The sequence below is a fragment of the Lepisosteus platostomus genome, chromosome 7 (genome assembly GCF_059453375.1).
Source record: "Lepisosteus platostomus isolate fLepPlt1 chromosome 7, fLepPlt1.hap1, whole genome shotgun sequence".
NCBI classification, from domain to species: domain Eukaryota; kingdom Metazoa; phylum Chordata; class Actinopteri; order Semionotiformes; family Lepisosteidae; genus Lepisosteus; species Lepisosteus platostomus.
In genome coordinates this window covers 34,439,580-34,467,497 of record NC_142617.1, presented here as the reverse complement: position 1 = coordinate 34,467,497, position 27,918 = coordinate 34,439,580, and the positions used below count along the sequence as shown (strand labels likewise).

Here is a 27,918-nt window from a genome sequence, read left to right as displayed (position 1 = left end):
GCTTAAATGAAAACATGAAGATTCCGATTACAGTGTTGTTATGAGTGATGCCAGAAGTTATTTTACCTGACTACCTCAAAAGAAGCTGTTTACAAATACGCCTTTATTTTAATACTTGTTTGAATATGATTTGAATGCATTGAATCAACATACAAAATTATTTAAGTGTTCATTGATTTCTGGATTTCTTTCATCAATATTTTGTTCCTCTACATTATGAAGTTGCCTCATAAAGCATAAACACATCTATAAATACACCTGGGTCAAAGTGAGCCATCTGGAGACTCCAGAATATACTAAAAAGACACTGACTGACCTTAAAGCACTAAATAAAAATGCCAAAAATTAGGAAGGAGGTCAAATCGGATTTCATTCACAGGATGGTACATTGAGCTGTGATCTGTGGTGTGAAGAGGTTATGAAAGCCTTCTAGAACAGGCAGGTGGTGTTAATTAACACCAGGATTGATAACTCATTAAATTTACAGACTGTAGTTAAAAGTCCAAATTGCCTGTAAATCTGTAAATGTTACAAATATGGCCATAAATCTGGGTGAAAATACTGCCAATCATTTCTTAAAATGTAGAAATTAACTGTGATGTGAACTTGCTGGTATAAGCACATGCATTGCAGATTGGATGTGACATACGATTGAAATCCTCATTTTATTTTCATCCAAGATGAACATACTCACCCTCTCACCCTCCACTCTTCTTCCACCCACCTGTCACTCCTCACCCTCACCCATCAAGCCTCCTGAAATTAAAGTCTGGTCGTGGGTTTTCCCCCACTTGGATAGAAATGAAGGTAGGACCGAATTTCGGTCAAAAGTAGCAGGTTCAATTTTTTTAGACTCTTCTATCAAAATGTTTCTCAGTGTTATTCTGAATATCGGGGCCTGTTGCAGACTAACCGCCATTCCCTGTGTCCCTGTGTGCTTCTGTGTCTCCGCTCTTCCCCAGTGGTCTCGGAGGAGAGCGTAGTGCAGCAGCAGCTGGAGCCTGAGTGGAGAAGCGACATGTGACGGAGACATTCGCCGACGCCCAGAACAGTGAACTGCACCAGAAAGAATTGAACTTAATTTATTTTTCCTTATCTGTGATCCATGAGGCATTAGCATTAATGTAGATGGAGAAACATCTACAAACAGCTGTACGATGCAACTGTTCGACAAGAACAGACGCAGGCATCCGTTAACAGCAGAGGACATTATCCATGGCAATCAATTTATTAATGTAATTGATGACAATGAAGGAATCCCATCTGTTCCGCACAGTGGAAGGGCACTTAATTCACAGGAAATGTTTTGTTTTTCCTACCCTATACGATCAACTGGACCATTTCTAAATTCCCTATCTCACCAGCTGTATACCCCGCGTGAATGAAAGTGCCTTAACCTGCATTTATTTTCGGACGCAAGAGTGGATCACACTGCAGTGTTTGCTGTAAAACATTATTGGGTAGTTTCACAGGCAGCCGCATCCTCAGTGCAGGAGCCTCTTGTTCTGCCAGAGCAGCTGTTTCCCGCCCTTTACAATAAGTAGCACAGGAAATATAAAGATACTGCCTGGAACTATAGCAGAATATGAGTTAGAAGCATCGTTTTTCCAAACCACAGGTTTTTACTCTAATAATTATCACTAAGAGTAGTACATTGTTGCATCCCCTCAATACTCAGCCCTCAAGAGTGACAATCTATATTTTTCCACTGGACTATCATTCCGATTTATTGATTACGCTCAAGTATGGAAGTTGTCATCAGATCATAAGGATTTCCCTTTTTTGGAAATCCTTATCCTTTTAAGAAAAGCTAAGAATAAACTCTGTAGTGTGATTCACCCTTTAAAAAGGAAAATTCACGTGCGCCTCGTCCTTTGCAACTTCTGACACAAAGTGAGTTTTAATAACTAAAAATCATGTTGAAGTGAGACTGAAAAGTTACCATTGCATTTGAAGCTTTTGCCACATTAAGTGCCTTACTCAGCTGAATCTAGTATTGATTTAATACAGAGGTTTCTTGTAGCAATTTGTAAGAACGCTATAAAGTCCCAGTGTTCTACAGATGCACTGTTTGGCAATTTTCTCCTTTTGTGTACAAGGATGTATTTTACAAAGCACTGTTTACATGCCTGCTGCCAATCAGAGAACAGGCTGGCTCTGTATTAATGAAAGAAGCATTGAACACAACTGGTTTTCTTTAAGTCCTTTTCCAGACCAGTATACTTCGTAAGGTGTATGCCTTTAAACTAGACAGACACAGGCATGTTGAATTGAGTTAAGTTTTTAGATTTCCCAGTTATAACCTGGTGTGTTCCATGTCCAGGCCTTGTAACTTATTGTATAACCTAACAGCTATAAATGGGAAATTTACAAATTAATTTGCACTTAGAGATATCTCATTGGGGCTTATTTGATGTTTTTGTTAGTATTTTAAGGTTGTGTGATACAGAATGTTGAAACGGAAAGAACTTTGAATTAAAAGTGGTCAGGAAACTGACTAATTTAAAGATGCAGTCTAAATGTTTGAATTAAAGTTTAGCATTTAAGAAAGCTGGTTTACCCTGATGTTCAGCATGGCCCTACTCTTAATAGCAAACTTAAAAGGTATTAATTTGTACTCTAATCTAACTGGGTAAAATCCGTGAAGGATTAGAACATCGATTTTAGGCAATAAAGGAAATTTGTAGTGAGTTTTATTGTAAGACTGACCACTGCCTGCATCTTCTAATGATTAAGGTTATATCCTCTGATGTGTTACTGGAGAATGAAATTTAGTAAGAGTTCTCAGCAGCAGCTACAGCATTTCAGGATGTCTCGCTTAATAACACTCATTTTAAAGAGGATTAATTTATAGTAATACATATGTTGCTATCTATGTTGAAGACTGCCACTGACCAGTTTTTATAAGAAAACTGGATTCAATTTATGGTGGTACTGGTTTTAATTGATACTGTATTTCTTAGTGGCTCAAGTTAAAACTTTTTTTACATTCCCACTTCTGCCAGCACAATTCTTATAATATAAGGAGTGTTATTGTTGAAAACTACTACTTTACAGATTACAAAAAACTGAAAATCTAAGGTAACAGGACAATAGTCCATTGAAGTAATATTAGATGTTTTGGATGTGAGTGGCTTACTTGAATTTACTCATCCGTTTAAATAGAGGGAAGTATTTTAGTTATCCCTCATACTAAATCATGCAAGGTGCATTTAAAGGTGAAAGTAACAGACCCCTTTTTTACACAGTAAAAATCCCAGCTTTGTTTCTTAGAGAAATCCTTAAATTTCTTAGAGATCCTTAGATCAATAGCTTTAGTATCCAAACAAGCAAGATGGGCTGAATGGGCTCCTCTCGTTTACAATCTCTCTCATGGACATAGGATTTAATTTTAGGTTCTTTTACTCCACAACCTTCCCTCCATCTCAAGTACTGTTCACTCTGAAGTAAAGCAAACAGTCCTTTATACGTAGCAGATGCCTGCTCTTAACCTTTATTATACATTTTTGGTTCCTGCATGGTTAAGATATTTTATCAAGATAAAGTATTTTCTTCGCAGTCTGAACTTTATTAGATGCAGCCCTGTAGGAATCAGTTGTGCTGTGGAAGCAATAACAGGATGCAACTCCACAGCACACCTACAGGCTTGTTAGTTCAGGAATCTGCTCCTGTATTAGTGTTTCCAGTAGACACATCAAACTTCTATTTTTCACAGTGGAAGTTAAAGGTTATTAATAAGTTAATTATAATTAACTATTTTGCACAACATGTTGAAAAAGGACAAATCACACAGTCTAGTATGGCATGACTGTCAAATGGTTTGTGTGTAATGGGTCTGAAACTGCCTACAATGCATGTTGCCTCAGTTTGGTGGAAAGGGTGAACAGCAGAAAGCTGGTTTTAAATAGTCCCTTTTGTTAGATGAATAAAATGACATTTGGCCCTTGTACAGAACTACAGCTACAGTTTGTTTGTCATAAAGGTTTTGGATTATTTTATCAGCTCCATGTCAGACATGCAGAGTCAGGACACAGAATAAGTACATTATAACGCACGCTCCTGCCCTACTGTGGAGAGGAAGTCTAGCAACTTGTAATCTCTACATACATTTTTAGATTGGAACATGTAAAGGAATGGTAGTTGGACACTTATCCAAGGAAAATGTACACACAGCAGAAGGAAAACAATGTTTTAATAAAGCTGTATTTTTACTTCAGGGGAAGGGGTCCTGTAACCTCACTTCTACAAGAAATTGAATCCAATCTACTGCACAACACACTTCCCCCATACTCATACCTTCTCAGAGAGGCAGCGTTGAGTGGAGGAGCTGTGCATCTCTTACTCAAGTCACCACTGGCCTACACCCTTTTTACCAGTCTGCAGGAAGCCTCTGGCTTGCTTCAAGCCCTCTCCAGCCAGCTGGTTATACTGGCCCCAGGCCAAGCAAGTGCCTCTCCTTGGCATGGAAGTCTTAAACCCAGGTCTTCACTTTAAAGTCAACCAAGTTCATCAAGATTGAGCTGCACTTAAAAAATAAATAAATCAGAAGCTGAATACTTGACTTACCTGTTTCAATCACAAAACTGTTCTCACCATTCTGTTTAAAGAGTAGTTTGATTAAAGCACTACTTTTTCCACCAGGCAGAAAAGGCAGGGGGGTGTGGGTACACCATTCCGATTTCAAAAATAAGTTTATTAATATGGGTTGTGTTCACTTTATTGGAACATTTACTACAACATTTATATCCTGTTTACAAAGCATAATGACAAATCAGCTCTTATAGAAATCAGCATTATTCATTTTCCAGAACAGAAAAAAAAAGTTGTTCCCAGAGTATGCCCATCTGTAATGGGAATGAACAAATTGGTTTTGCTCATGCAGACAATGACATATACAAAACAATTTCTATAAAGATCTGGAGTATAGAAATCACACAGCGAACAGTTTTAAATGTATACATGCTCCACAGCCATATGGCCATGGCTGTGACAGAAGTAGTCCATTTTAAGATGTGCTTGATTCAAAGTACAGATGTTAGAGTCCCTCATTAATTGGCCGAGAAGCACGGAAGTGAGGGTTTGACTGGAAAAAAAACAGAAAAAGTACTATAACTCACTCAAGTGACATGAGTCAGTACAGCAATTTGCTTAACTATGGGATCAGTGTTTATTTCCCCCAAAGTCTCACCTAGTTAACTGGTGTTGCTGAAGTCACTAAGCTTGAAATCGAATGTTTCTCAGATAATAGCTGAAATACCTTTTAGGTTCATAGCTGGGACCTGAATAACCACCCTACAATACTTAAATTTTCCTTGGGTTTAACTTTTTATCAGCAAGATCAACATCACTACATTGATTTTAAAAAAAGGGTGCAGAAACAAATCGTTCATCTCAACGTTTTATTTATATCCAAATTGAAATCTTGTTTTGCATCTCCAGTCGACTTAGTATCCCCCCTCAGATAAATATTTCATACCTCTTGTTTTTTCTCTTAGAATATTTAAGAATAGAGGTCTTCGCATTAGACCATGTCTTGTAGTCAGCTCCATAAAGAAATGCACAAACCAAGACCGTTTCATCAACTCCAAAGAAGTGCAATCAAACTTCTCTACTCATATTAAGAAGCAGGTGTTAAAACAAATAGAAACAGCCTCTTAATACTTAAACTGTATCAATGCAGAAAATAAATTTGGCCCCTTCCTCACTCACAATTCGCAGCACTAATGTTTTCTTAGACAGCATATCCCTCTGCTATTAGTATTTCTGTTGAATCGAGGTCTACTGCTGGTTATTCCTAGAATTTAAGAAACTGGTGAGAGTTGAGCAATAGTCAAAAAAACTGTGGACATTTTAAAGTGTTACCAGTACTTCAGACAGCACCCTTTCATAAAACCATATATAAGTACACGTACATACAAAAAAAATCTATAGTCTACATATTCCACTAAATCATTAAACTAAGCAGTGCATTATCACACATTAACAAGCTCAAGGCAGAGTTCAGAGCAAAGCAGAGAGCAGCACTATCTGTAGGCAGACCAATAGAAAGCCTCTAGCAGCATTAATCCCACCACTGCCGTTTTTGTGTCTTCTGGAAGCATGAAGTATCACCCACTCTCCACCTCCACTTCCACATAAGGAATGGAAAGAGAAATGCAATGGAAATTACAAGGAAGATCTGGCATTACAAAATAGTGCTTTCTAGTATTAATCTTTTAAAGAAAACCACTTCTACACTAATTGAACAAAGCATCAGATACATGGCCATTTTAGGAATTAACACATGTGTACACAGATTCTGTTGTGCAACTTTTACACGGCAACTTATGTACTCCATCCCACCTGATCTTTTAAGGAATTAGGAAAAGACGCCTGTTAACCATATTGGATAGAAACCTAGTATTGGGAGCAGAAATGAAGAATACTGAAGAACTCCTAGGAAGCTATACCACAGCCCCCACCCCCCACCCAAGCAACATTTCACAGGTAAAACCTGCCTTTGTTATACATCCAGCTGATTTGGCTACGTTAGCCATTTCAAGACTAGGCTTTTGCGTTGGTGACTCCTGGACTGTACTGAGAGAGTAAAGACTGTCAACACACCCTCTGCCTGACCTCTGCACGCTCCAGGATGCCTTGCTGAGGGGTGCTGCACCCCTCGCTAACAGCATGGAAACTAAATCCCCAAGATGCGATCACTGGTAGCCAAGACAGAACAAGCTGGCTGGTCAAAACAGCAGGACTCGACAAGCTGAGCGACGGAGTTCAGCTCATATTCCAGGTGAGCTCCTTAATGCGTGTGGTCTTCCAATTGTATACTTAAGATTAAAGAACTACCTAGAAAAAATCTTTATCCTTGTACAGCAATTTAACAGAAAGTTTAACATTTTTTACTATGTATGGTTACCCTTGAATTTCAGCCCCAAACCAACAAAGCATGCTGCTCTGAGCATGTATACATTCAAAAGAGAAACTGGCCCTGATTGTGGAGAGATACAGTAAAAACAAATCCACAAGAGCAAAGCACACAGAAAACAAGGCAATTATAAAATTTGTAAGACAAGGGCATCTTACAATAGAGAGATCATCTAGATCCATAATTCTTAAACTGAAGAGGGTTTAAAATCTTCCCGTGCTTCTCGGATGAATTGATTTACATTGACATTTCGAAAGGCTTGGCAAAGGCTGGCTTTCTACTCTAACAAGAGCTTTGCCTGCGAGTACGGTTTCCATCATTCACACCTAAAATGGTATTTCCATCTCAGATTTTCTTGCCACTGGCCATCTTGGGTTAGAGGTCTTAAGTCTAAAACACTAAACGGCAATAACACTACAAAGAAGGCAAGGCTAGGGGAAAATATTGATTGCATGCTTTTTTACATTTAAAATAAAGTATACAATTCAAAACAAATTATCTCTGGCCTCAATTCCTGGAGAAATTTAGCAAACATAGAAAATCTGTCCAGACTCAATAGTTGGGCTAGGGGAGCTTGAGGTTCACTAGGGGTAGTCAGAAGTATTCACTGCCCAGCTAGAAGCTGCACAAGTCTGCTTAATCACAAAATAAAGCTCGGGGATTCTCGGGCCTTGACAGCAGCAATGTGCATGTATGAAGAAGACTCTGCGAGCGTTTGCCAACTCTCACCAAAACAGGACAGCTTGGGTCCACAGAGCCATCTCATCTTTTCTCAGTCTCGTATGGCTCTGCTCCTGCTGCAGAAATTGGTTGTTACCTAGCAATTTCTGATTGAAGAATAAAAGAGCATCTCTACATGGTACAGTATTAAAAATGCAAACTGGCTACTGTCTTGATTCCTTCAAACACAAACTTCATGATTATCTAAAACTGGAGGACAGTCAATTATAGGGGAAAGGTTTGTCTGCAGTAAAAACATGCTTTGTTAATGAAATCCATTCCATGTTCTTGGAAAGAGCAACAGATGTCATCCGATGAGGGGCTGGCAGTAGCTGCAACAGCTCAGCCTTTTTTTGTTCAATGTCAATAAAAACTCTCAAACTTTCAGTCTGCTTGAGAAATTTACCTCTAATTTATCGCTGCAAAATTAGCTTTCATTTTAGAATGAGCAGATGACCTCAATATTGAAATTCGTGGTTCAGCTCTCTGTTCGTTGATGCACTTTCCTCGTATCCATCTCTGTGCAAACACTCAACAGGAAAAATGAAGGCACAAAGGACTAAAGAAAAATGCCCTAGAGTACAACCAAACGCATGGCGAGCTGTGTTCAAAAAAAGGCACTCATTACTGGCAGGCGTTGCCACAGTACACGCAGCTAAACTGGAAGCAAAAGAGGGCAGGTGTAGTGATCTTGGTTAACTGGTCATCTACTGCCATCTAGCAAACCCTTTCTGCATTCCTGGTTGAGCAATGGACTAGTGAAGTAAAGGCTTTTCTTATCCAAGCTTGATTAAAAAAAAAAAAACCTCAACTGGACCTACCTGTCGAACCTCTGTTTGGCACGTCATTGCAAATCAGTGTTTAGTCAAGTACTTCACTGCTGCATGCCTGCCTTTCGTGAACTGATCCAAGTCTCCGTGTTCTGCTCACAGCATCACTTAAGTGTGCATTTTGGACCTGAAAGTTGCATGGAAATTGAAAAGACCTTGGGGGTCATGTCTCCCAGGGCAGTCCAAGCTGACAACCAGTTCTAGCACAGCTCACCTCTGGGAAAGAAGAGTGTGAAGATTACCGCACTGCTAACCTTTTTAAAGTTGGCAAGCTCTCGGTCCTGTCATGGGGAAAACGAACGTCGGGCTGTCACAAAGGCACATGGATTAGTGTTGAATTTGATTTAGTTACATAAACAGATGACGGGGCTCATTTTGCAGCTATCTGGCTTGCTTCAAATGTTTTTGAACTGCTTCAGTGTACACAAAGTATAGTCCCAAAATCACAAGTTTGAGACTAAGCCATTTCATTTGCTGACTTGTGCTCTGTCCCAGACGTACAGCTGGCCTTGAACCACTAGAGCTGGTTCGACATAGCGTACATCTGCCCCTCTGTGAGCTAGCAGTGCTGTCAATGAGACCTGTGCCTCTCCTCTGACTGACAGCACCTCTCCTGTGGGCTTTGTGGAGCTCACTCACAGGGTCACAGCTGTAAGACAGACCTTCAACCAGGAGGTGAGGGTTTAATAAAACAGAAGGTTTACCAATTTCACAGTAACACTCTGAATATGTAATTTTTTTTTAAGGAACATGCGAGTCTGCAGAATCACTTCAATGTTCACTTCTCTTTCCAAGTGAAAAGAACAAAATCCCACATGTCCTCAATAATCTCACTTCCTCTTCAGCAGCAAAGACCATGCTGCACAAATGACAGCAGCTGAAACTAAAGACATCGGTAGGCGGAAGGGAGTGCAATCTAGCTAGGATCTTGTTGGCCTTTTAAGAATGTTAAAAAAAACTGCAGACTCCATGCTAATTCAAAGACTTACAAAACTTTTACATGGCACTACATTTACACAGAGGCACAGAAACCTGGATGTGCAATTGAAAACAAGGGCAATTTCGCTGAAAAATGATGAGACCAGTTTTCCTGCTAATGTTGGGAAATCTGTAGGACTTATTTTTTAAAGGGAAACTTGACTTTGGGTGGCTAATTCTAAAAGCCTGATCCACAACCACACCCCCCCCCCCCCCAAAACAATAAATACAATTACTTGAAGGCAAAACACCGTACAATACAAAAGCCCAAACACTTTGGGGTGGGGGGGGGAGACAGAAGGAGAGACTGAAGTATGTATATGCATATACATATACATGTGAATTTATTTTTCCTCATCTTACAAATATGCTGGTGAAAATAACAAAAACAAAGACCCTTTAGTGCCAAAAAAAATAAAGGCAAGTTAAAAAAATCTGTTTCTAACCCGTGTTCCAGCCCAGTCTTATTTTTGTAGTTTCTCCTCCAGCTTTTGTGAAATGTGAGAATACAGTACAAGATGGCGTTTGGTAAAGGTTTTTCCTCTCGGTCCTCAGTTTGCTCGCTCTCAAGGTGGGTCTCTTCCTCCTCTTCCGCTCACAAAAGCAGGCAGGTGCTCCTCTTCTTGCGTTTCCGGACCTGCAGCGCCGCCCTGGTGGCCATCTCGAACACCTCTCGCACTCCATCCTTAGTTTTGGCTGAGCACTCCAGGTATCCGAAGGCACTGATTCTATTCGCCATGTCCCGGCCTTCCTCAGGTTTCACAGGCTCCTGCAGGAGCAGAAAATCACAGAGTACAGAGTAAATAAACCCATACCCACCTTACGACTCGGTAAACCCCGAAAGGGACTGGAATCCTGTCCAGGGTGTCCTCTCCAGGGTTGCACCTGTTGCTTGTCGAGAAAGTCTCCAGCTCCCCCACGACCAAGAACTGGGAGAAGTTGTCAGAAAGTGGACGGATGAAAGGAATGCGGGTGTTTTGCGATAGATTATTATGGACCTGGCCTTGGAGTACACCTTAGAACAGGATTCTTCCTTCCAGATCAAGGAAAATCTCAATCCAGCAAGATTTTTAAGTGGTCTGTAAATCAGTTTCCAAAGCCCTGGAACACTTTAACAAGTGGTGTTTAATTGATGAGATGTCAAACTACACTGTAAACGAGGTAATAATTAATAATTGCTTACACTTATATAGCACTTTTCTTGACACTCCACTCAAAGTGCTTTACAAGTAATAGGGACTCCCCTCCACCACCAATGTGCAGCCCCACCTGGATGATGCAACAGCAGCCAAAGTGCACCAGTACCCTCACCACACACCAGCTATCAGTGGGGAGGAGAACAGAGTGATGAAACCAGTTAATAGATGGGGATTATTAGGAGGCCATGATTGATAAAGGCCAATGGGAAATTTGGCCAGGACGTCAAACTAATTTAGAGATCATTTGAAACAAAAAACTGGCATATCATTCACCTCTGAATTGGATAAAAGAACAGACCGACTAAAAAGTCCTTGTTACTGTGCCCATGTTAGGGACAAAAAGCAGTACCAAAAACTTGAGCCTTGTACATTAATTAAAAATCAGTAGACAGAGAAAACTGTCCTCTCGCCCTGTTAGTACATCAGTACATCAGAAGCAGGCTCCCAAGAATTTTAAGTTGTACTAATTCATTAGTGAAGGAGAATGCAGGAGAAGATCCCTTCTGTAATTAAAATGGGCAGCTTGGGAACAGGAGGGGTTTGACTGGGCATAGCTAGGCTGGTGCTTGTGCAGACTAATGCAGACTTTAGTGTGCTGAGGGGCTGCTGAAGATCAAGACAATTCTACAAAGGGCCTGTGTGTCACTTAGGACTGCCTCCTGCGGAGAAACCATCACCCTGTCCTTCTCTGGTATACTGATATTAGACAGGGGGCAGGGAACCTGGGTTCTTTCTATGGCGTTGACCAACTTTGCTATGCCGAACTTATTCTAACTCGCTGTCAGGTCAACCTTAACACCATTTTTTAAAATAAAATTCTAAAACCAGCACAAATACAACAATTTTAGACTGCCCACCATAGTGTATCATTCGTCCCCAGAGGACAAAATATAAATCAGTCACAGCAGAAGCCCACTGCAACAAGGGCTTTACTGTGCCTCTAACCTTGCCCACACACATGGGTACCACAGATCCATATAGAAGCAAAAACAGGGAATATCAATTTAAAATGGGAAAAGAGGAAGGACACCTGTTAAAAGACGTCACATTTTCAAGTCAAAGTTGCATTTAAAAAATTTTCACATCATCCAATTCCTTACATGAGTATGAAGCTGTCCTCTTGCAGGAAGCAGGAATTGCTTCATGATCTCTGGCACTTTCATCAACATAAAAGTGAAGTAAATGCAATGATGCCAAAAAAGCCTTGGAGAGACTGCTGTGTCTGCTGTGAGGAAAATGGTTTTCTAGGTGAAGTGGATCTCTTCAATCCTCTTTATATAGTAGCATTTAGTGCGTCAATAACTTCAGCGGGGATCCAAGGAGGACGGGATCACGGGGGAAACACTCCAGGATCCTAGGAAATGAACACTGTTGATTAACATTACCTGCTTCATTTTGGCCAGCTCTCTCCTGGTGTGCTCATCATTCCTCAGATCCTTCTTGTTTCCCACCAGAATAATCGGGACATTGGGACAGAAATGCTTCACCTCAGGTGTCCACTTCTCAGGGATATTTTCTGCATTAAAAAAAAAGTTAGGGTTTGTGCATCCCAAAAGATACCATACGTTTATAATACCTGCAGTGAAAGTGACTGGAAAAAAATACAGGGTTTTTGATCCAATTGCTCTGATGAAAAAGCAATGTGGGTTCCTCCCAAAGTGATGGAAGTATTTGAATTAACGTGACTGTTCATTCACTGGGTGGGATTCAGAAAGTCAGCAGTGCCCGTTTTAGACCCGAGTGTGCGGCACTACAGCAGCTGCCTACACACTGGGCTTGAAATGTGATGAATCACTGCCCCCCCCAAAAAAAACTACTGTAGCTAAGCACCTTTCACAAAATAAGCTGTTTACCATCTCAGCAGCTGAAGGTCAGGACTGAAGAAGCCCTCATGAATAATGTTAAAGCAGTTTGTAATCTGCTTCTCCCCATTAATGCAAGTACTACAAAAAAAATAAGCCTACACAATTTCTCTATATATCCCCCATTGCCTAACCCATTATAAAAGCACTGCAGGGATCCTGAGTGGCTTGACCGATACAGCCAGGTGCTCCAAGCACACTGTGTCCAGGACTTGCACTGTGCCCCAGTGGGCACTAGCAGGGGCAGGGCTGGGGATGAGAGCTACGAGGGTGATATCGCAACATCCTGTGGCACCTTTCCTCCAATTCAGAGGAGCTTCACTCTCCTTGTGTGGGTCCAGGGACTGCAGTTGTGAGCTGAGATGTGAAGCCAGCTGCTCCTATGAGCCAAATCAGGTGAGCGTACAATATTAAATTTTGAATGAATTTTAAAAACCTCTATTTACAGAGCCTAGTATTTACAAAAGCGGCCAACGCAATTGGGCTGTAGGATCCTCCTGGGCTGGGTTCTGTCATTTTGCTGCCATTATCAAACCTGCTCATTTCAAGACACTTTCTTATTTCATATTTTTTAGTAAAACAGGGCCGAGATCTCCATTTCCCAGATGTGCTTTTAAGATACGGGTCATTACCAGGCCACAACCAAAACAGACGAGTAGCGGAGAAAAGAGCGCATGACACAGGATGCAAGACAAGATAACATCAAAGGAAAGCAGATGCATCAATTGCCCTGGATTCCTGTTCACTGGATGACTCCGTTCCCACGCGAGGTCAGGTCCACCGTTGTCGACTGCTCCCTTACCTAAGCTGTCAGGGCTGTCGATGGAGAAGCACATGAGGATGACATCGGTGTCGGGATAAGACAGCGGCCTGAGCCGGTCATAGTCTTCCTGGCCTGCTGTGTCCCAGAGGGCGAGCTCCACCTGCAGCGGAAACAGGAGCAGTGAGTACTACTGTCAACCAAGCAGGGCAGGAACTGCCAAACGAGGGACTTGTTCAAAGCTACTCTGCTCCCAGGATACATTTGCTTGTTTTTGTTTTGAAACTCAGATTTTAAAAGCAAAGCTAACAATAACAACAAAGGAATCTTAAAGTAAATAAATTTACTCTCCCCCCCCCCACCCCCACCCCCACCCTTCAACAACTCTAGAAAAAGCAAATTTTGAAAACTGGGGAAAAAAAACAGCTACGGGAAGAGGTACGCATTCCAATACTAGAAAGTCATGTGCGCTGGAAAGCTAAAAATAGTTCATAACAGATGTGGTCCTTTAGCCTTCCAGAAATTTCGAACTTTTTTTCAAATCAAATTTCTCTACTTCAGTGTTTTGACTTTTTGAGGTTGTGGAGGAAAAGGGAAAATTACAGGGTACATTTTGTTCTGTGCACAGTGATTCAAGTGAGGTCTATGTGGCATTATGTGTACTAATGATCATGTCGGGCTATTGTTCAGGACTGTTTCAGTACATCACATGCCATTGCTTGGGGGAACTCGCAGTATTTCTCAATGAACAGGTCTGAGGTTACCGGGTGTAAAATTGATAATGTTTACGTTCACTAAAGGAAATGCCAGAAACTCGAGTTGCTGTACACCTCCACCATAGTCTATGCAGCTCTAAATGGCTAACAGCACTCAAAACAACATTTTTAAAGCCAAAATTAAAACGCATATCAATGAGGAGGCCATTCGACCCTTCTAACCTTTTTGGTAGTCAGTAATTCATTGATTTCGGGATCTCATCCAGCTCTTTCTTGAAATAAGCCAGGATATCAGCTTCAACAACATGGCTGGATAATTTGTTCCACATTCCCACGACCCTTTGGGCAAGCAAGTGCCTCCCATTCTCAGTTACAAATGTATTCACATGTATTTACTAGTTTGTGTTTCGCCCCTTCATTCTGAAGCAATCTGCTGGCTGGACTTTGTCTTTGAGGATTTTGTCAATTTGATTCTCTTAATTTATTCAAAACTTGGTGCCCTTAAAATTGAAAACGAACATTTTTCAAATTAAAAGTTTAAAAATCCTGCAACTCCTAATTAAACAGGAGAATGAACAGAACAAAAGCAAAAATATGCTCAGGAAAGGAGAAAAAAATTAAAGACAGCCCTGCCCAGGAAAAATACTTCTGTCCCTGAGGGGGAATAAAAAAACATTTCACTGATCCTATCAGTGTTCCTACACCAAGGGGTTTCTGGGAATAACAGGAGGAGCCACAGCAATCCTGCTTCAACTCTGTGAGCATCTAGATCTTTCCCCATGCATTTCCTGTGGCACGGTCGACCCCCCAACCTTCCCAGCCAGGACAGGAAATAAGCCCCTTCAATCGGGGCAAGTCGGACCCGCGCAGCCTGTCGAAGGCAAGTCAGGTCTGCTGTCAACACAGGAAGCCAGTGAATGATGTCGTTTCCAGTCTCGCTCAGGACGCAGCTTCTTAAAAAAAAAACCACCAGCGACACACAGCCCAGTGGAAACTCCCCTCCACCCACAGCAGTGCAACACAGTGGTCTCCAAGTCTGAACAGATTTCTTTCAAAGCAAGACAAGAACGTGCTTTTGTTAGACTCAAATTTGAATGTTCCACTGCACAGTGAGCATTAGGAATTTCTACAAGTGCAGCTGAGTCAGTGCTTAACACCTACTAGAAGGCCGTATTATGAAGACTGCATGGAGCCCAGTGTCAGAGATCCTACTGTATTCTGTTCAGTTGGACCCAAGGCTTAATCTGTGGCCTCTGGCACTTCCCAATGGCTGCAGATGAGCCTTCTAAAAGGAAGACCAAACTGTGCTGTAGGAGTCCAGGGTACCAGTCTCGGCTTACACCAGAACAACTGCTACAACTGCTGGGGGTGAATGCATTGTGGACCATGGGCACCTTCGTGAGGAAAAACTCATGAAGCTCTCGATAGGATTCTCCACACAGCAGGACAAGTTCTGTCACTATAGCCCTTCTGACAATTATTGCCTTGGTAACCCTAAACTTCTACCAGAGGTACATGTAACCCTATTGTAGAAATTTTGGAGCTGTCATTTTTATATCAAAAGGTCTTTCATCATATCAACAGAGCTACAAGTGAACATTTTCTTTAACATTGCTGAAATGTCTAAACTGGAACGTCTGTGGCAAAAATTTCCTGTTCCTGTTTTTCCCAGGACATACTGGGTATGTTTGCACATGACTTACTTAATTCTGATCTCCTACTTCACCCCCTGATAACCCATTGAATAATGGAGACTTTGCCATCTGGCTGGTTGCACAGCCAGCATATCTCTGGGTCTAATCATTAGCACTGAATCATAAATGCAGAGCTCCTTTATTGTCCACAACTGCAGACGTCTAAAAATAAAGCTTGAAAATCCACAAAAGGGGGAGAAAAAGGCTCAGAACTGCTGACAAATGTCTGTCTTGACATCACTATTTAGACAGGAATTCAGTAATTCACCTTGACAAACTTGTTTCTTCTCTAGCTGGTTCTGCAGCCTCTATTCAGCAGTTGCTTGTTAGAATGCACTCTTCATGCTTCACACCCAGGCCGACTTCATTTTTTCCATTTTTTCACTACCAGATTCTAAGGAATTGAATGAGTCCACTTGCAATTAAAGTTTAAGCAGTAATACCTTTATTATCCAATATAGCTGTCCTGCACCCCACAGGACAGAGACTGGCTTTCTCCATGAACAGCTAGATCTGTACTGTTTTGCATTTCTGGTTTTTTATTTTGAGTACAACAACCCTTTAAACTGGCCTGTAGCCAACTGGCTCCCAGTTAAAACATTAAAATCTGGTATTTATTCAATACGCTGAGCTGCTTTCAATTTTAGGCTGGCAATAGGCATAGTTACAATATTTAAAATACTTATTAATGATGAATTAAACCCAGAAGGCAACGATTAAGCTTTTCTAAACCGGAGTCCACTGAAGACAAGATGCCTGCTAATTGTCTTTTAAAAGATCGAAGCGTTGCTGTATAACAAACACTGAAAACAGTACACTATCTGCAGTTTGTCTGCCCAGTTTACTGCTTGGCTTCACCTTTCTCTGCCAAAGCAACTCAAGCGTTGAAAGTGGCGGAATTGTCACCATTCCCTTCTCCAGGGGTTCTCCAACCCCAGAGCCTTTGAATTTCAGTGAAGTTAGAGGTGACCGTATTACCCATCATCCTGCTTAATATCATTACCCTGTTTAATGTCAATTTTCCAAAAACCACTTGCTGTGCACCATATGCTCTTTGAGAAATTAATCTCGCCAAGCCGTTCTTCACAGTGCATGCGGCCTGTCAATGCTGCGTGGGCGGGACCTGCTCCCCAACCACAGGACACAACCAATAATCATCTCTGCTGATACTGACAGTTCTCACAACCTGTCAAAGCCCAGCTGTGTGGGCACTCTTAATGGGCTACTGCTCAGTCACCAGCGGCCAACATCACAGCGCTCCGTTTCTCTGCAAAGCCGCCAATGTGTCAACTTGCAGGCAAGCCAAAGGTAAAGATAATACAATACGCCTCTGCAAAGACCAACCAAAAATGTGCAGAGACGGCAAAAAATCCTCCATCTTCCCGTCTGCTGTCAGCAAAGTTTGCAAAACCTGAAATGCTGTTCTGGCTGTCTACATAAAACTACTGGTACTGCAACGTTGACAACTTTTGTTAGACCTTGTTTTCGCTACTTCTAATTTAATGTCTATAGTAAAAGCTACAATAAATTCTCATTTTTTCAAAAAAGTTGAAGTTCAAAAAAGAGATAAAGTGTATGCATTTGCCGTTAAGCTTAAGGATGTTAAGTACAGAACACTAAAATACAACACTAGTTGTATCCTGTATGACAATCGGGATATTAAACTACATTGTAGGACATCTCTGATGAGGGCACAGCTCTTCCCCAGTTTGCTAGAAGCAGCTGGACTCAAACCCGCTTTTCTCTCCCCCTGTCCTGTGCCACCCACCTGCTTGCCATCGACTTCGATGTCGGCGATGTAGTTCTCGAAGACGGTGGGCACGTACACCTCGGGGAACTGGTCCTTGCTGAAGACGATCAGTAGACACGTCTTCCCACAGGCACCATCGCCCACGATCACCAGCTTCTTCCGGATCGTTGTCATGTCTGAGAGAGACGAAGGAAGGACAGACATGTTAGGGTCCGACAAACCGGGAGACCTGAAGATGCTAGTTCCACGGCACCATTTAGCTTTTTTGGGGTGGAAAAAAGTTCTTAAATTGTCGCTTTGAAAATTTACCCCAATTAAGCAACCAAGGTTGAAAATTCTTATTCTTGGTATAATGGGACCAACATAAGTATGAATGTTCTCCCCCCACCCAGCTCTCCAAGTGCCAGTTCAGTGAAAAGATACACACTGGCCCTCCAGGAACTGGACTACCCATCCCGAACACTAAAACCTTTTTCACTAGCTGCCTTTCTAAAATACAGAGGGAGGACTTTGTGCTGAACACTCAGACTGCACTGCCTTGCTTATGTCCAACATCATTTCCTACCAACCGCTTAAGGTTATTACAATAAACAGCCTTAAAAGAACTAAAAAGGTCCATTTCTATTTTGGTGGAGCACAAAAAGGACATTGACCTTGAAACACGGAAATCGGACTCGAACAAACGTCGGATATCGCCATACTGAGATGTCTTTAAAGGAAACTGAAGAAGGCTGTTGAGAGGCTGTGGAGAACTAAAAATTAATGGTCTGTTACTGAGGCAAAAACAAATGGGGGGTAGGTCATTACTGCCTTTCAGCTGGTACACAGACATTTGTATTCAGCAACAGTAGACAAGGGAATGTGAGCAGACAAGACCCCATCGGTGCAAAAGTGCAAAGTCGGGGAGGGAGCTGGATGGTTTATGCTCCCACTCAGATTCTTCTACAGCAGCATTTCAAAACGATTACTGCTTCAGATGCACCAGGACAGGTGCAGTTTATTCGCTACTTCAGTGATGCTCTTTACTCATGTACTGTCACGCCATATTTACAGAAGAGCTCCATCTTCCTGCGATCAAGGAGACATACGTGCTGATCAATGCTGACCTCCCACGAGCGGCCATTAATGAAGTGGAGGTGATAAAGACAGCTGCTGGATAGCTGCCAGCCTACACAGAAGATCTATGACCATGAGATCCTACTTACTCATACTTACCCCGTCCTCCCCACCCTTGTATTGATAATGGCACGATTGATCAGGGTCACTGACAACGTAGCAGGATCGCAGCCAGAACACAGGGGTGGGCAGGCGCTAGGATGATTAGTTCTATATTAAAAGATGCTTCATAGACTCTTGATTTGTCATTATCTAACCCTTTGCTTCTTCAGCAACCAGAGATACAGGCAGCACTTCCCTCATTATTTGAAACAAGAGTCCACAATAACAGTCCTGTCAAGACTATAAATGGAAAAATCTGTGGCTAAAGATGTAGACAGACTAGGTGCTGTTATCCTGCCATATAACTTCTACAGGGCCCACTTGAATTTGCTCAACACCAGGGTTCATTTAAACAGAGCCCAGATGGGCTGTTCTGTGTGAACATGGGCTAGTAAGGGAAACTTTCACTTCCTCCAGTTGTGGGCAAGCCTGTTCATTATCTGACGGACTGCTTTTCCAGCTTGGACACTAGACGTGGTTTAAGATGACATCTTCCACATTTAGTTACTTGATGGACAAGGCACGTCCACGTTTAAGATAAAGGGCTCCTTATCGGGAGGCTCCCACTCCAAGTCCTGACATACTGAGGCCTTCCTGGCAGGGAATTTGAAGAAGCTGTTGCCATGTTCCATGCTTTAGCCTTTGGTCACTGTGATACTCATCTGCTAAATGAGCAGGCTAATTCCTCAAATTATTTCCTATCAAATAGTTGTCCCAGTGTGACAGTTGCTTCAAAGATGTGCCTCAAAAAGAGCAAAATACTCTTTGAGGGGTTCAGATATATGGCAACTTGTCTGGTAATTTTATTGAATACTAAAACTTCTGCAGCACATTCACAGAACCTGAGCTGAAGATCAAGGACATCAACCTCATTTCTGGAAACAATTTTTGCCTCTCCAAGACACTGGTCTGCAGTCCCCTTTATAAAAAGGGTTGTCCGTTCTGAAAAACAGCTGATAGAGGAGAGATGAAGGAGAGACTGATAGTCCTTGAGATCTAAAGTGCTGCACACACCTTGGACTTCAGTTCTTAATTGCCTTGTGAAAACTGTTCGTTTATGAAATCCATCACAGTCCCACAGGTACAAATGTTGAATAAATGCAGGTGAAAAAAGTTTATTTGCAGAATATAAATACTACAGAAAAACTTTGCATCGCAGAAATTAATTTGCCCTGGATACTATTTAGGCCGACACAAAAAAAACAGCTTATCTTCTCAACTAAGAAAGACCAGCTTTTTTCAGTATAGCTTTCTTATCCTGTTTCCACCATTGTGTGGATCTTCTAGCGCCTCTGCCAGGTGCACAGTGCACTGACAATTGACTAAAGCAATACTTTAGCTTCCTCAATGCATTCTAACCTTGTCCTTGTTATGTACTTGAAGCCGGTTAGACCAGATGTCTTCAAGAGCACAGCCCTGTTTCTCTGCATGTACCTCCCACAACAATGTGAAACGCCTTAGGGCCAACACCACACCAAGACAGGCTGTTTCAGGTCAAGGCCCACTGGAGAATCTGACCTGGCACCACAATTAAGAGGGGAAAGTCTGGTTACTTTCAGACATCGGGTATGTCCCTAGAGGCAGCAGAAATTCTTTGCAATAATAAAAAGAAAGCACCCCCTATCATTCAAGTATCACCAGTGTGAATGAGAAGGTTTTATTCACTGTTCAATCTGGCTTGCTCTAATTCCCTGTAATTTCTAAGGAACAGTTTAGAAATGACATTATAAAAATGACACTTGGTACCCAAACGAAACAAGAATGTCAACCCAATAACAAAACCTCAATCCCAAAGTACCCCTTGGATGGCAGTTTTGCATGCTAAAATTTTAACAACCTCCATTATATGTGTAGAAAAGGAAAGTAAAATTAAACTGCACTGGATAGCCCATAAGTGCAAGAAATTACATTGACAAGTCACAGCATGCAACTGCCAGGAAAAAGTCCCATTTCAGGCATAGACCTCTTGAACAGCAACTGAACTACAGATGCGACTACCTGATCAGCCTCCTTAAAATGCACAAGAGAGAGCTTTACCCGAGTTACAGAAGACATTTGCACACCATCCCTTAACTGCCAGGAAAGCAAGGCTGCCTTTTCTACCATTTGCCACCTGCAGGTGATCTCTCCTCCAATGCCGAAAGTTACTTAATGGGGTTTCCCTTATCTCAGCCAGTAGTGCCACTCTCTCCTATCCACAACTTTCCATCAGTCAGATCCAAGGCTGTTGAAAAAGATGGCAAATGACACACTTAGCAGAGAAGGATCCTAGAGAATACGTAGCCAGACCATCTCTCCTTTCAGTGGGGTTGCCAAATGCCCCCCAAAAAAACCTTGACAATCTGGGTCAGTCAAGAAATCTGCTTCCTTTAAGACTAATGGACAAGCTGAGCAATAGTTAATTCTCCAAGAAGCATGAAAAAAAAGACTTCAACTGAATTAATACTGAAGCCACTATTGAGCATTCTTGTGCACTCACCCATGTCCGATTTGTTTTTCACCCCATTAAATAATACCTCACCCCTAAGGCAACATGCATAAAACAAAAACTTGGATATCTTCAGGTTAATCAACTTGCAAGCTCAAGGAACAGTTAAGGGTATACCTAATGCTGGGCCAGAGGACTTCAGTGCAACAGGAAAATTAAGTCTGCTCCCTTGGGTTGAGGAGTTAGTGCAGGGGTGGTCAACTTTGAAACCTTGATGCAGTATGTTAAATCTTCCAATAGTACCAAACTGATCATTAATTGCTTAATTAGTGTAGTGTATGACAAATCACTTTCAGTCTTATAATTAAGGATCAGCTGGACCAAAGGTTTGCCATGGTGTAGAATCCTGATGCAGAAGTTGACAATACTGCGGCTGGAATGATGCCAACTGAAGTGATGAGCACTTCAAACTGAATACCAGAGCCAAGAACCTGTATTGATTAATCGGAACACTGCAGGAAAATATTTGCCTAATGGTGAAGGAAAGCATCTCTCATGTACCCCGTTTTATTAATTAGTGCTATTAAGTGCAAAGCTGTTCCTAATTAGGACAGTAATTCACCAGACTGTATAAACAGTCCCTTGACAGTAAATAACAGGTTGTGCATCTCATACCATAAGGGCGATATCTAAATTAACAGGAACAGGAAGTAAGAATAAAGGTTTTCTACAGGTTCTAGAAATTTTTTGTATGTGCATAATTGTGCCTGTCTGTTACAAACGTCACAGTACAGCATGTGTAAATCTCCCACATGTTCACCTGTGCAGCCATGCCCTCCTCTTAGATGTAAAAAAAAAATCACATTCAAGAGGAGGTTGTGTCCTATTTTGCACATTTGGTTAGAAATCAATAACCAAATCTCAACCAGATGTTCTGTTGCTACATTTTCATTTCTTTTAAGGTCCAGTCAGGAACCCATTTCTGGTTTCATTGGCCATTTTGGACCGGACTGCTATACAAGGGTTGGCAGCTCATGATAGCGATCAGAGCTCTGGTTTCTTAAAGAGGAACTGCAACGCTATTTTCATATTTCGGGGTTAGAAAGGATTAGTATTGATGAGTGCATTTATTCCCACAATAAAAGCAAAAGGTACACAGTAACTTGTAAAACCTCAAATTTACATCACAAAATAGACTACATTTCCAGGTATGCACAGAACCATATTCTGCAATGCAAAACAAGACAACAAAACTTGCAGGCCATATGAATTGTAAACAGGCTTGTGAATACAACACTTTAAATCCAATAGAAATATTGCTTTCAAATGAGACAATTTCGCCGACAAATACTACTGACGCACAACCTGTACTTTTTCACTCATACATCAAATTACAGTAATCATTTAAGTGACAACTGAGCAGGACGGGCCGCAACACACAATTCATGGGAACTCGAATGCAAGTTTCACGATTTTGTGCTTAATGCAAAATGTGTACATTTTTTTATAATGAGAATGAATTTATTTTGGTACTATGATTTAATAACCAGTCAGAGAAATTGGGACAGCAGTTCCCCTTTAACTGAAAAAAAGAGGATTCAAGGTCTTTGTTATTGACGGCTTCTGTTCCCTTGAGCTCAGGGTACTTGAACCCAACTGCTCCTGTCCAGCCAGCTGCACAAATGTGTCCCATTGCTGCAGGTGCCCTGTGATGGACTCTTTCCATTTGGAGGGGTGTTACACAGTCTGCAACCACATAAGAGTACAGAAAACCAGAAGGAACACTGGCCAAATTAAGTTCTAGACAGTACTCAATCTTAATTTCTGTGCGCAAGTTAAGCCGTCTAAGAAAGTTTTCATTCTAGGTGTAGTACGGTCTCTTCAAAACCTTTCCAAGACTTCAAAGTGACAAATTCCATTATCTCCCTGGAAGGGGTGAAGAACAGCATCTTATTTTATAACATTTAAAAACATCTACTAGCCATTTTATTTTTCAGCATTAAAACATTTCAGACTGAGAAACTGCACGACCAGATAGATTTGCAAACCGGCAGTTTCTCCATAACCTTAAAGGGCTTTTTGCTGAAAAGGAAACCATTGTAAAAAACAGGATTGGCCAAAAAAAAATGAAGCTGTCAAAAACATCTATGCGGGAGGTCACAAAGGATGGTCACGCAGCTTCAAACGACCTCCATTTTTATAACAGCAGGGTGATTAACGTATTAATCGAGAAGCATTAAGTTAAAAAAAAATCTTCTGTGCTGATGTATAGGCAAGTCATGGCGAAGATGGTGCCGGATGGCTGATGTTGAGCGATGTAGCAAGCACCATGGCTCCAAAACACACTCCCGTGGCAGCTATCCACTTCCTGTAGTGTGAAGAAGCTCCTAGCAACAGCTGTGTTTGTGCAGGCCACAACACGGCAACAAAAACACAGGCCTGCACTGGATACCCCCAGCCCCAAACCCAACTGTGAAACAATACGAATTATTAAGAGCAATGGATTGCAGTGCCAAAGTAGTAGGCAAATTGTACTTTTTCCCCCACAAGGAAAGCACAACACAAATGATAAATATTTCAAGCCACATGTAACATCCTCCTTTTGTCTAAAAATGGAGTGCTCAAAATTCTTTCAGAAGTTTAAAAAATGGTGACAAAAGCAGTGGATAAAATCCCTTCTTAAGCTTGTCTTACAAAAATAAACAAGAGAACCTGACAAGCCATTTTCTTTCAATCCCTTCAAATCAACACCAGTTCCCATCTGCATAAGGCTGTAGGTATGAAGGGAAGATAAAGTTGACTAGAGGTAGTTGTAGATTGAAAAAGAGCTTTTCCAACAAACGTATTCTCCCAACAATGGGTCTTCCCAGTAGAACACAAATCTCCAATTTACAAATAGATTCCTTGCTCCACTTCAAAGCCAAATACAAACATAAAATCTTTACTTTTCATCTTTGTTTGGTTCAGTTTTCAAACTCACCTCAGCCTGTATTTTTACACGCAAGTGGCAGTTCTAAGAACTACAAATAAGACTCCTAAGATTTCCTACTTTTCACAGGAGCAGAAGAGCAGCTCAGTGCGAGACCTGCCCTCCCACAACCCAAACTATCTTTTTCAAGAACTGTTCAATGCCCCTTTAGGAAAATAATCTTTTAATGGAGGAAACCGCTTTTAGCATTGTGACTTCCTCTAGCAAAATACAGCCGTACAGAGGATAAAATCTTCTCTGTCCCCGCGAAACACCACATTCTGGATTCACACATTAACGACATGCTATTAATACTTCATGACCGCCACAGGGTTAAACTGCTTTTTCTGGAAGTTTAAAGATGTTTCATAATGGGATCCCTAACTAATATATTCCCCTCCCTGAAACTGGTCCCCAGGGAAAATCTTGCTTCTCTGGGGTCTATCGGCTTAAACGATTGCCATTTAAAAGGCGAGCGCTAGGCAGCGCTGCGGGACAACCCCGGGAGATCCTCTCCTCCGAAGCCCATCCAAGCCTGCAGGCTGCCAGTTCCAGTTCGACAGCAAGAGTCTGCTGACTGCCGCGCTCAATTTGCATTCGCCTTTCTCAAGCAGGGACAAAGGCCGCTGTAAAACCAGGAACTCCCTCTCACGCCAGCCCTTTTGTGGTCGGGACGGAAAAAAAAAAATCAATCTGAAGAGTGGAGGAAGTTTGTGCCCAGCATGCGTATTGCATCAATTCCCATTTATGGCAAAAATCAGCCGTGCCTTTCAAAATGGGGCTCTTGATTTAAAGAGCAATCCCATGCACAGCTGTTTGATCTACTTGTGTTTCAAACTGTATTGATGGAGGAAGAAAGTGTGCTCCAATTGAATTAGCCAGAGCAATGACAATAGGGTTTCAAACCAGATACACATTCATTTACTAGCACAATGACTTTAATACTATAAATATGATCTTGAGGTTTAAAGGATTTTCCATATTATATAATTCATAGAAAAAGGGCTCTAACCTTTCCCCCCCCCAAAGCATTTTACGACTCAGTTAAAAATGAATTTGACAAAAAGCGGACGCTTCATAGGAACAATGATATCTGACCAGATGCCCTGGTCATCAAGGTTAATGCGAATTCAACAGGAGGGCAGTGATGCTGCTGTACAAACTCCGATAAGAAACCATTCCTAAAAACCGATATCGATACAGCTGGCATACAAAGATAAGGCCAGCTGCCTCCTGATTTGAATTCCAACATTGATAGTCAAACTCACAAAGACTTTTCTCCTTTTCCTCCCCTCAAAGAAGTAAACGGAAAATCAAGCTGGAAACAGGGGTCATTTTCACTGGAGGCACATTAAGTGGCATACTTTAAATTTTTGCATTGAAACCATTCCTAAATCTGGCATTTTCTTTAAATCAGCAGTTAAACCCTTGCAGTAGTGCATCAAAATTAGAATGAACTGGGTGGTTTCCACATGGCCATGTCTGTGAAGTCTGAACACAAGCACACCTCTGAAGCAGAACTCTGGGACACTTCTGTTAAAACACACACAACTGAAAAAACTGCACGTATTTCAGTCTTCATACCCATTTAAAACAATACATAGCACAAGTTAAAGCAGTTCACAAGGAGCTACCAAAAAATACATCTCACCTTTTTGTGAGTAAGAGGCTGAAGAAAAGTAATTGCTGCTCCCTTCTGGGTTTGTACTTTCTTGTACAATAGCATACCCATTGAGAAATGGTGAAAAGGCTTTAAACTGTTGCACAAACGTTAAGGGAATGTGGTTGTATTTGGTGTTGGTGCATCACTGACTGTCCTGCTAGTTGTGAGAAAGAAATCGTTCTGCATGTTTCCCACAAGTATTGCTGCCTCACAGCTCTGAGGCCCTAGGTTCAATGCCGGACCTGGCAAGCTCTGTGTGGAGTTTGTATGCTCTTGTACGTGGGTTTCCTTCCACAGTACAAAAACATAATGGTAGGTCAACTGGCTTGTGGGGAAACTGGCCCTGGTGTGAGCGTGTGCACCTCTGTGCTCTGTGGGAAAGGTGTCCAGTCCAGGGCGTATTCAGCATTGTGCCGGTTGCTTACCGGGATTGACTGAAGTGGTAAGAAAAAGGATGGAAATTCAGCACAAGCAATTTGTTTTGGAAAGGCTGAGTGATACACGTCCACTTTCCTCACTGTCTGAAAAAACCCAGGACAGCAAAACATTTAGATGGCAGCCCACAACTCTTTCAGAGAGCTGCCACAATGGAGCATGATTGTGACTACCCTGGTCATCCTGACAAGCACAGGTGCTAGCAAGAACTTCAATTCAGCTACTGACATTAATAGTGGCACCTTGTAACCCTGGTAGAGATACTTCTTTATGAGATGTGATCAATGTTGTTCACTGAATTGTACAGATGAGTGATGACCACAAATTTGACTGAATACCCATTCATCATAGCAAGTGGTAGCTCAGATGCTTTAGTGAATTAAATGTTAAAGCTAGTGCCAATACTTCTGTATGCTGGTGGACATCATTCCAGGTGCTTTCAAATACCATGTTCCATCAAATCCACGTCTCTTGTATAATACTGCTAGTACTTTGAATAAAGTGATCAAGGAATCGCATAATGATTTCACTAAACAAAAAATTGTTAGACATAGCATATACTGTGCTTCTCCCACTTTTGCCACCTATTAAACGTGAATAGATTTTGGATTGAGTAACAGGACCTCAATTCTAACAATCTTTCTTATCTGAATATATCCATTAATCTGCATTCGTGCAATACATGTACTCTTAATGTCACGGTGAGCAATGTGAGAATGCCTGCCAATTTATTGCACCATTATACTCTCATATTTAAATAGTTTATGTTTGACAAAGGCAAATATTCCCATTACTAGTTTGGCTAGTTAACTTTGTAAGCTTAAAATAGTCATGTTTGATGTGGCTTTTCTAACATTTGCTTCAACTGCAAAACTGCAAACACTTTTGCATATAAATAAAGCATCTTTGTGAAAACTAGTTTTATGTTTAAATGCAGAGCAAAAGCACCTTCTCTACACAAATCACAAACCCTTACTTGACAACCACTGACAGACCTTTTAATGTGCTTTTTAAGTTATATCATCATTCATTAACATAGCTGTGGCTTCTTCATGATTGCATGTTAAGACTTTCAAGACCTACAACTGCATGAAGAACAGAACTGCTCTCTAAAGCATTGCAGTAACGAAACTGAAGCTGTACAGAGATGAACACACCTTCAACTACAAGAAACAGTCAACTCAACGTTACGCCCAACTTACTGATGTCCACACAAGTACATCAAACCAGTCTGAGAAGAAACTGAATTACACTGACGGACTACCAACTAGCCTACATGCAAAAAGCTAGTCAGCAACAAAACACTCATTACTCACGACAAATAAAGCTCAGATGCACTCACGTCGGCTATTTTTAGGTCCGTCTGCATCAAACCACCTCAGAGTCACATGAGAAAGCATTTCTGAATAATTACAGAATAGTGCTGTTCATTGTGATTTAAATCGGATAAAACAAGCACACTTGTCCTGCAGTACGTAAAACCTATTACAAAATTGACATTATTCAAATCACAATGTGTTTTAATATAAATATTCACCCAAACATCTAAATAAGAGTGCATCAAAGCACGTGCAGTAATAAGATAAGGAGGTGTGCAAGCTTCTGTCTGGGATTCGAGGCCTATTTGAATCTCACACAAAGGGTGATGGTTCCCATTTACTATCCGCAGTCATCCCGAAAACCTTTTAATTAGGGTTGAAAAGTTATTCATTGGATCCAATTTGATTCATCTCCATCTTAATGTCATCAGCGTGCATGCCACGCAGAACAGGCTATAAAAG

General features: G+C 41.4%; 2 protein-coding genes across 4 annotated transcripts in view; one reads left to right on the top strand and one right to left on the bottom strand.

Moving 5' to 3' along the window:
• Window positions 1-3,954, top strand: part of LOC148658591 (putative RNA helicase mov-10-B.1) — a 28,315-nt gene extending 24,361 nt beyond the window's left edge. For both annotated transcript variants that reach the window (XM_088639974.1, XM_088639973.1), the window contains exon 22: window positions 963-3,954. In XM_088639974.1, the coding sequence (XP_088496100.1) occupies window positions 963-1,024 (62 nt within the window). In that variant the 3' untranslated portion in view covers window positions 1,025-3,954. The remainder of the gene's footprint in view (window positions 1-962) is intronic.
• Window positions 3,955-4,672: 718 nt separating this feature from the next.
• Window positions 4,673-27,918, bottom strand: part of LOC148658590 (rho-related GTP-binding protein RhoA-D) — a 45,046-nt gene continuing 21,800 nt past the window's right edge. For both annotated transcript variants that reach the window (XM_088639976.1, XM_088639977.1), the window contains exons 2-5: window positions 17,444-17,601; window positions 13,308-13,428; window positions 12,029-12,159; window positions 4,673-10,213 (exon numbers count right to left, since the gene is read on the bottom strand). In XM_088639976.1, coding sequence (XP_088496102.1) covers window positions 10,040-10,213; window positions 12,029-12,159; window positions 13,308-13,428; window positions 17,444-17,599 — 582 coding nt within the window. In that variant the 5' untranslated portion in view covers window positions 17,600-17,601 and the 3' untranslated portion in view covers window positions 4,673-10,039. The remainder of the gene's footprint in view (window positions 10,214-12,028; window positions 12,160-13,307; window positions 13,429-17,443; window positions 17,602-27,918) is intronic.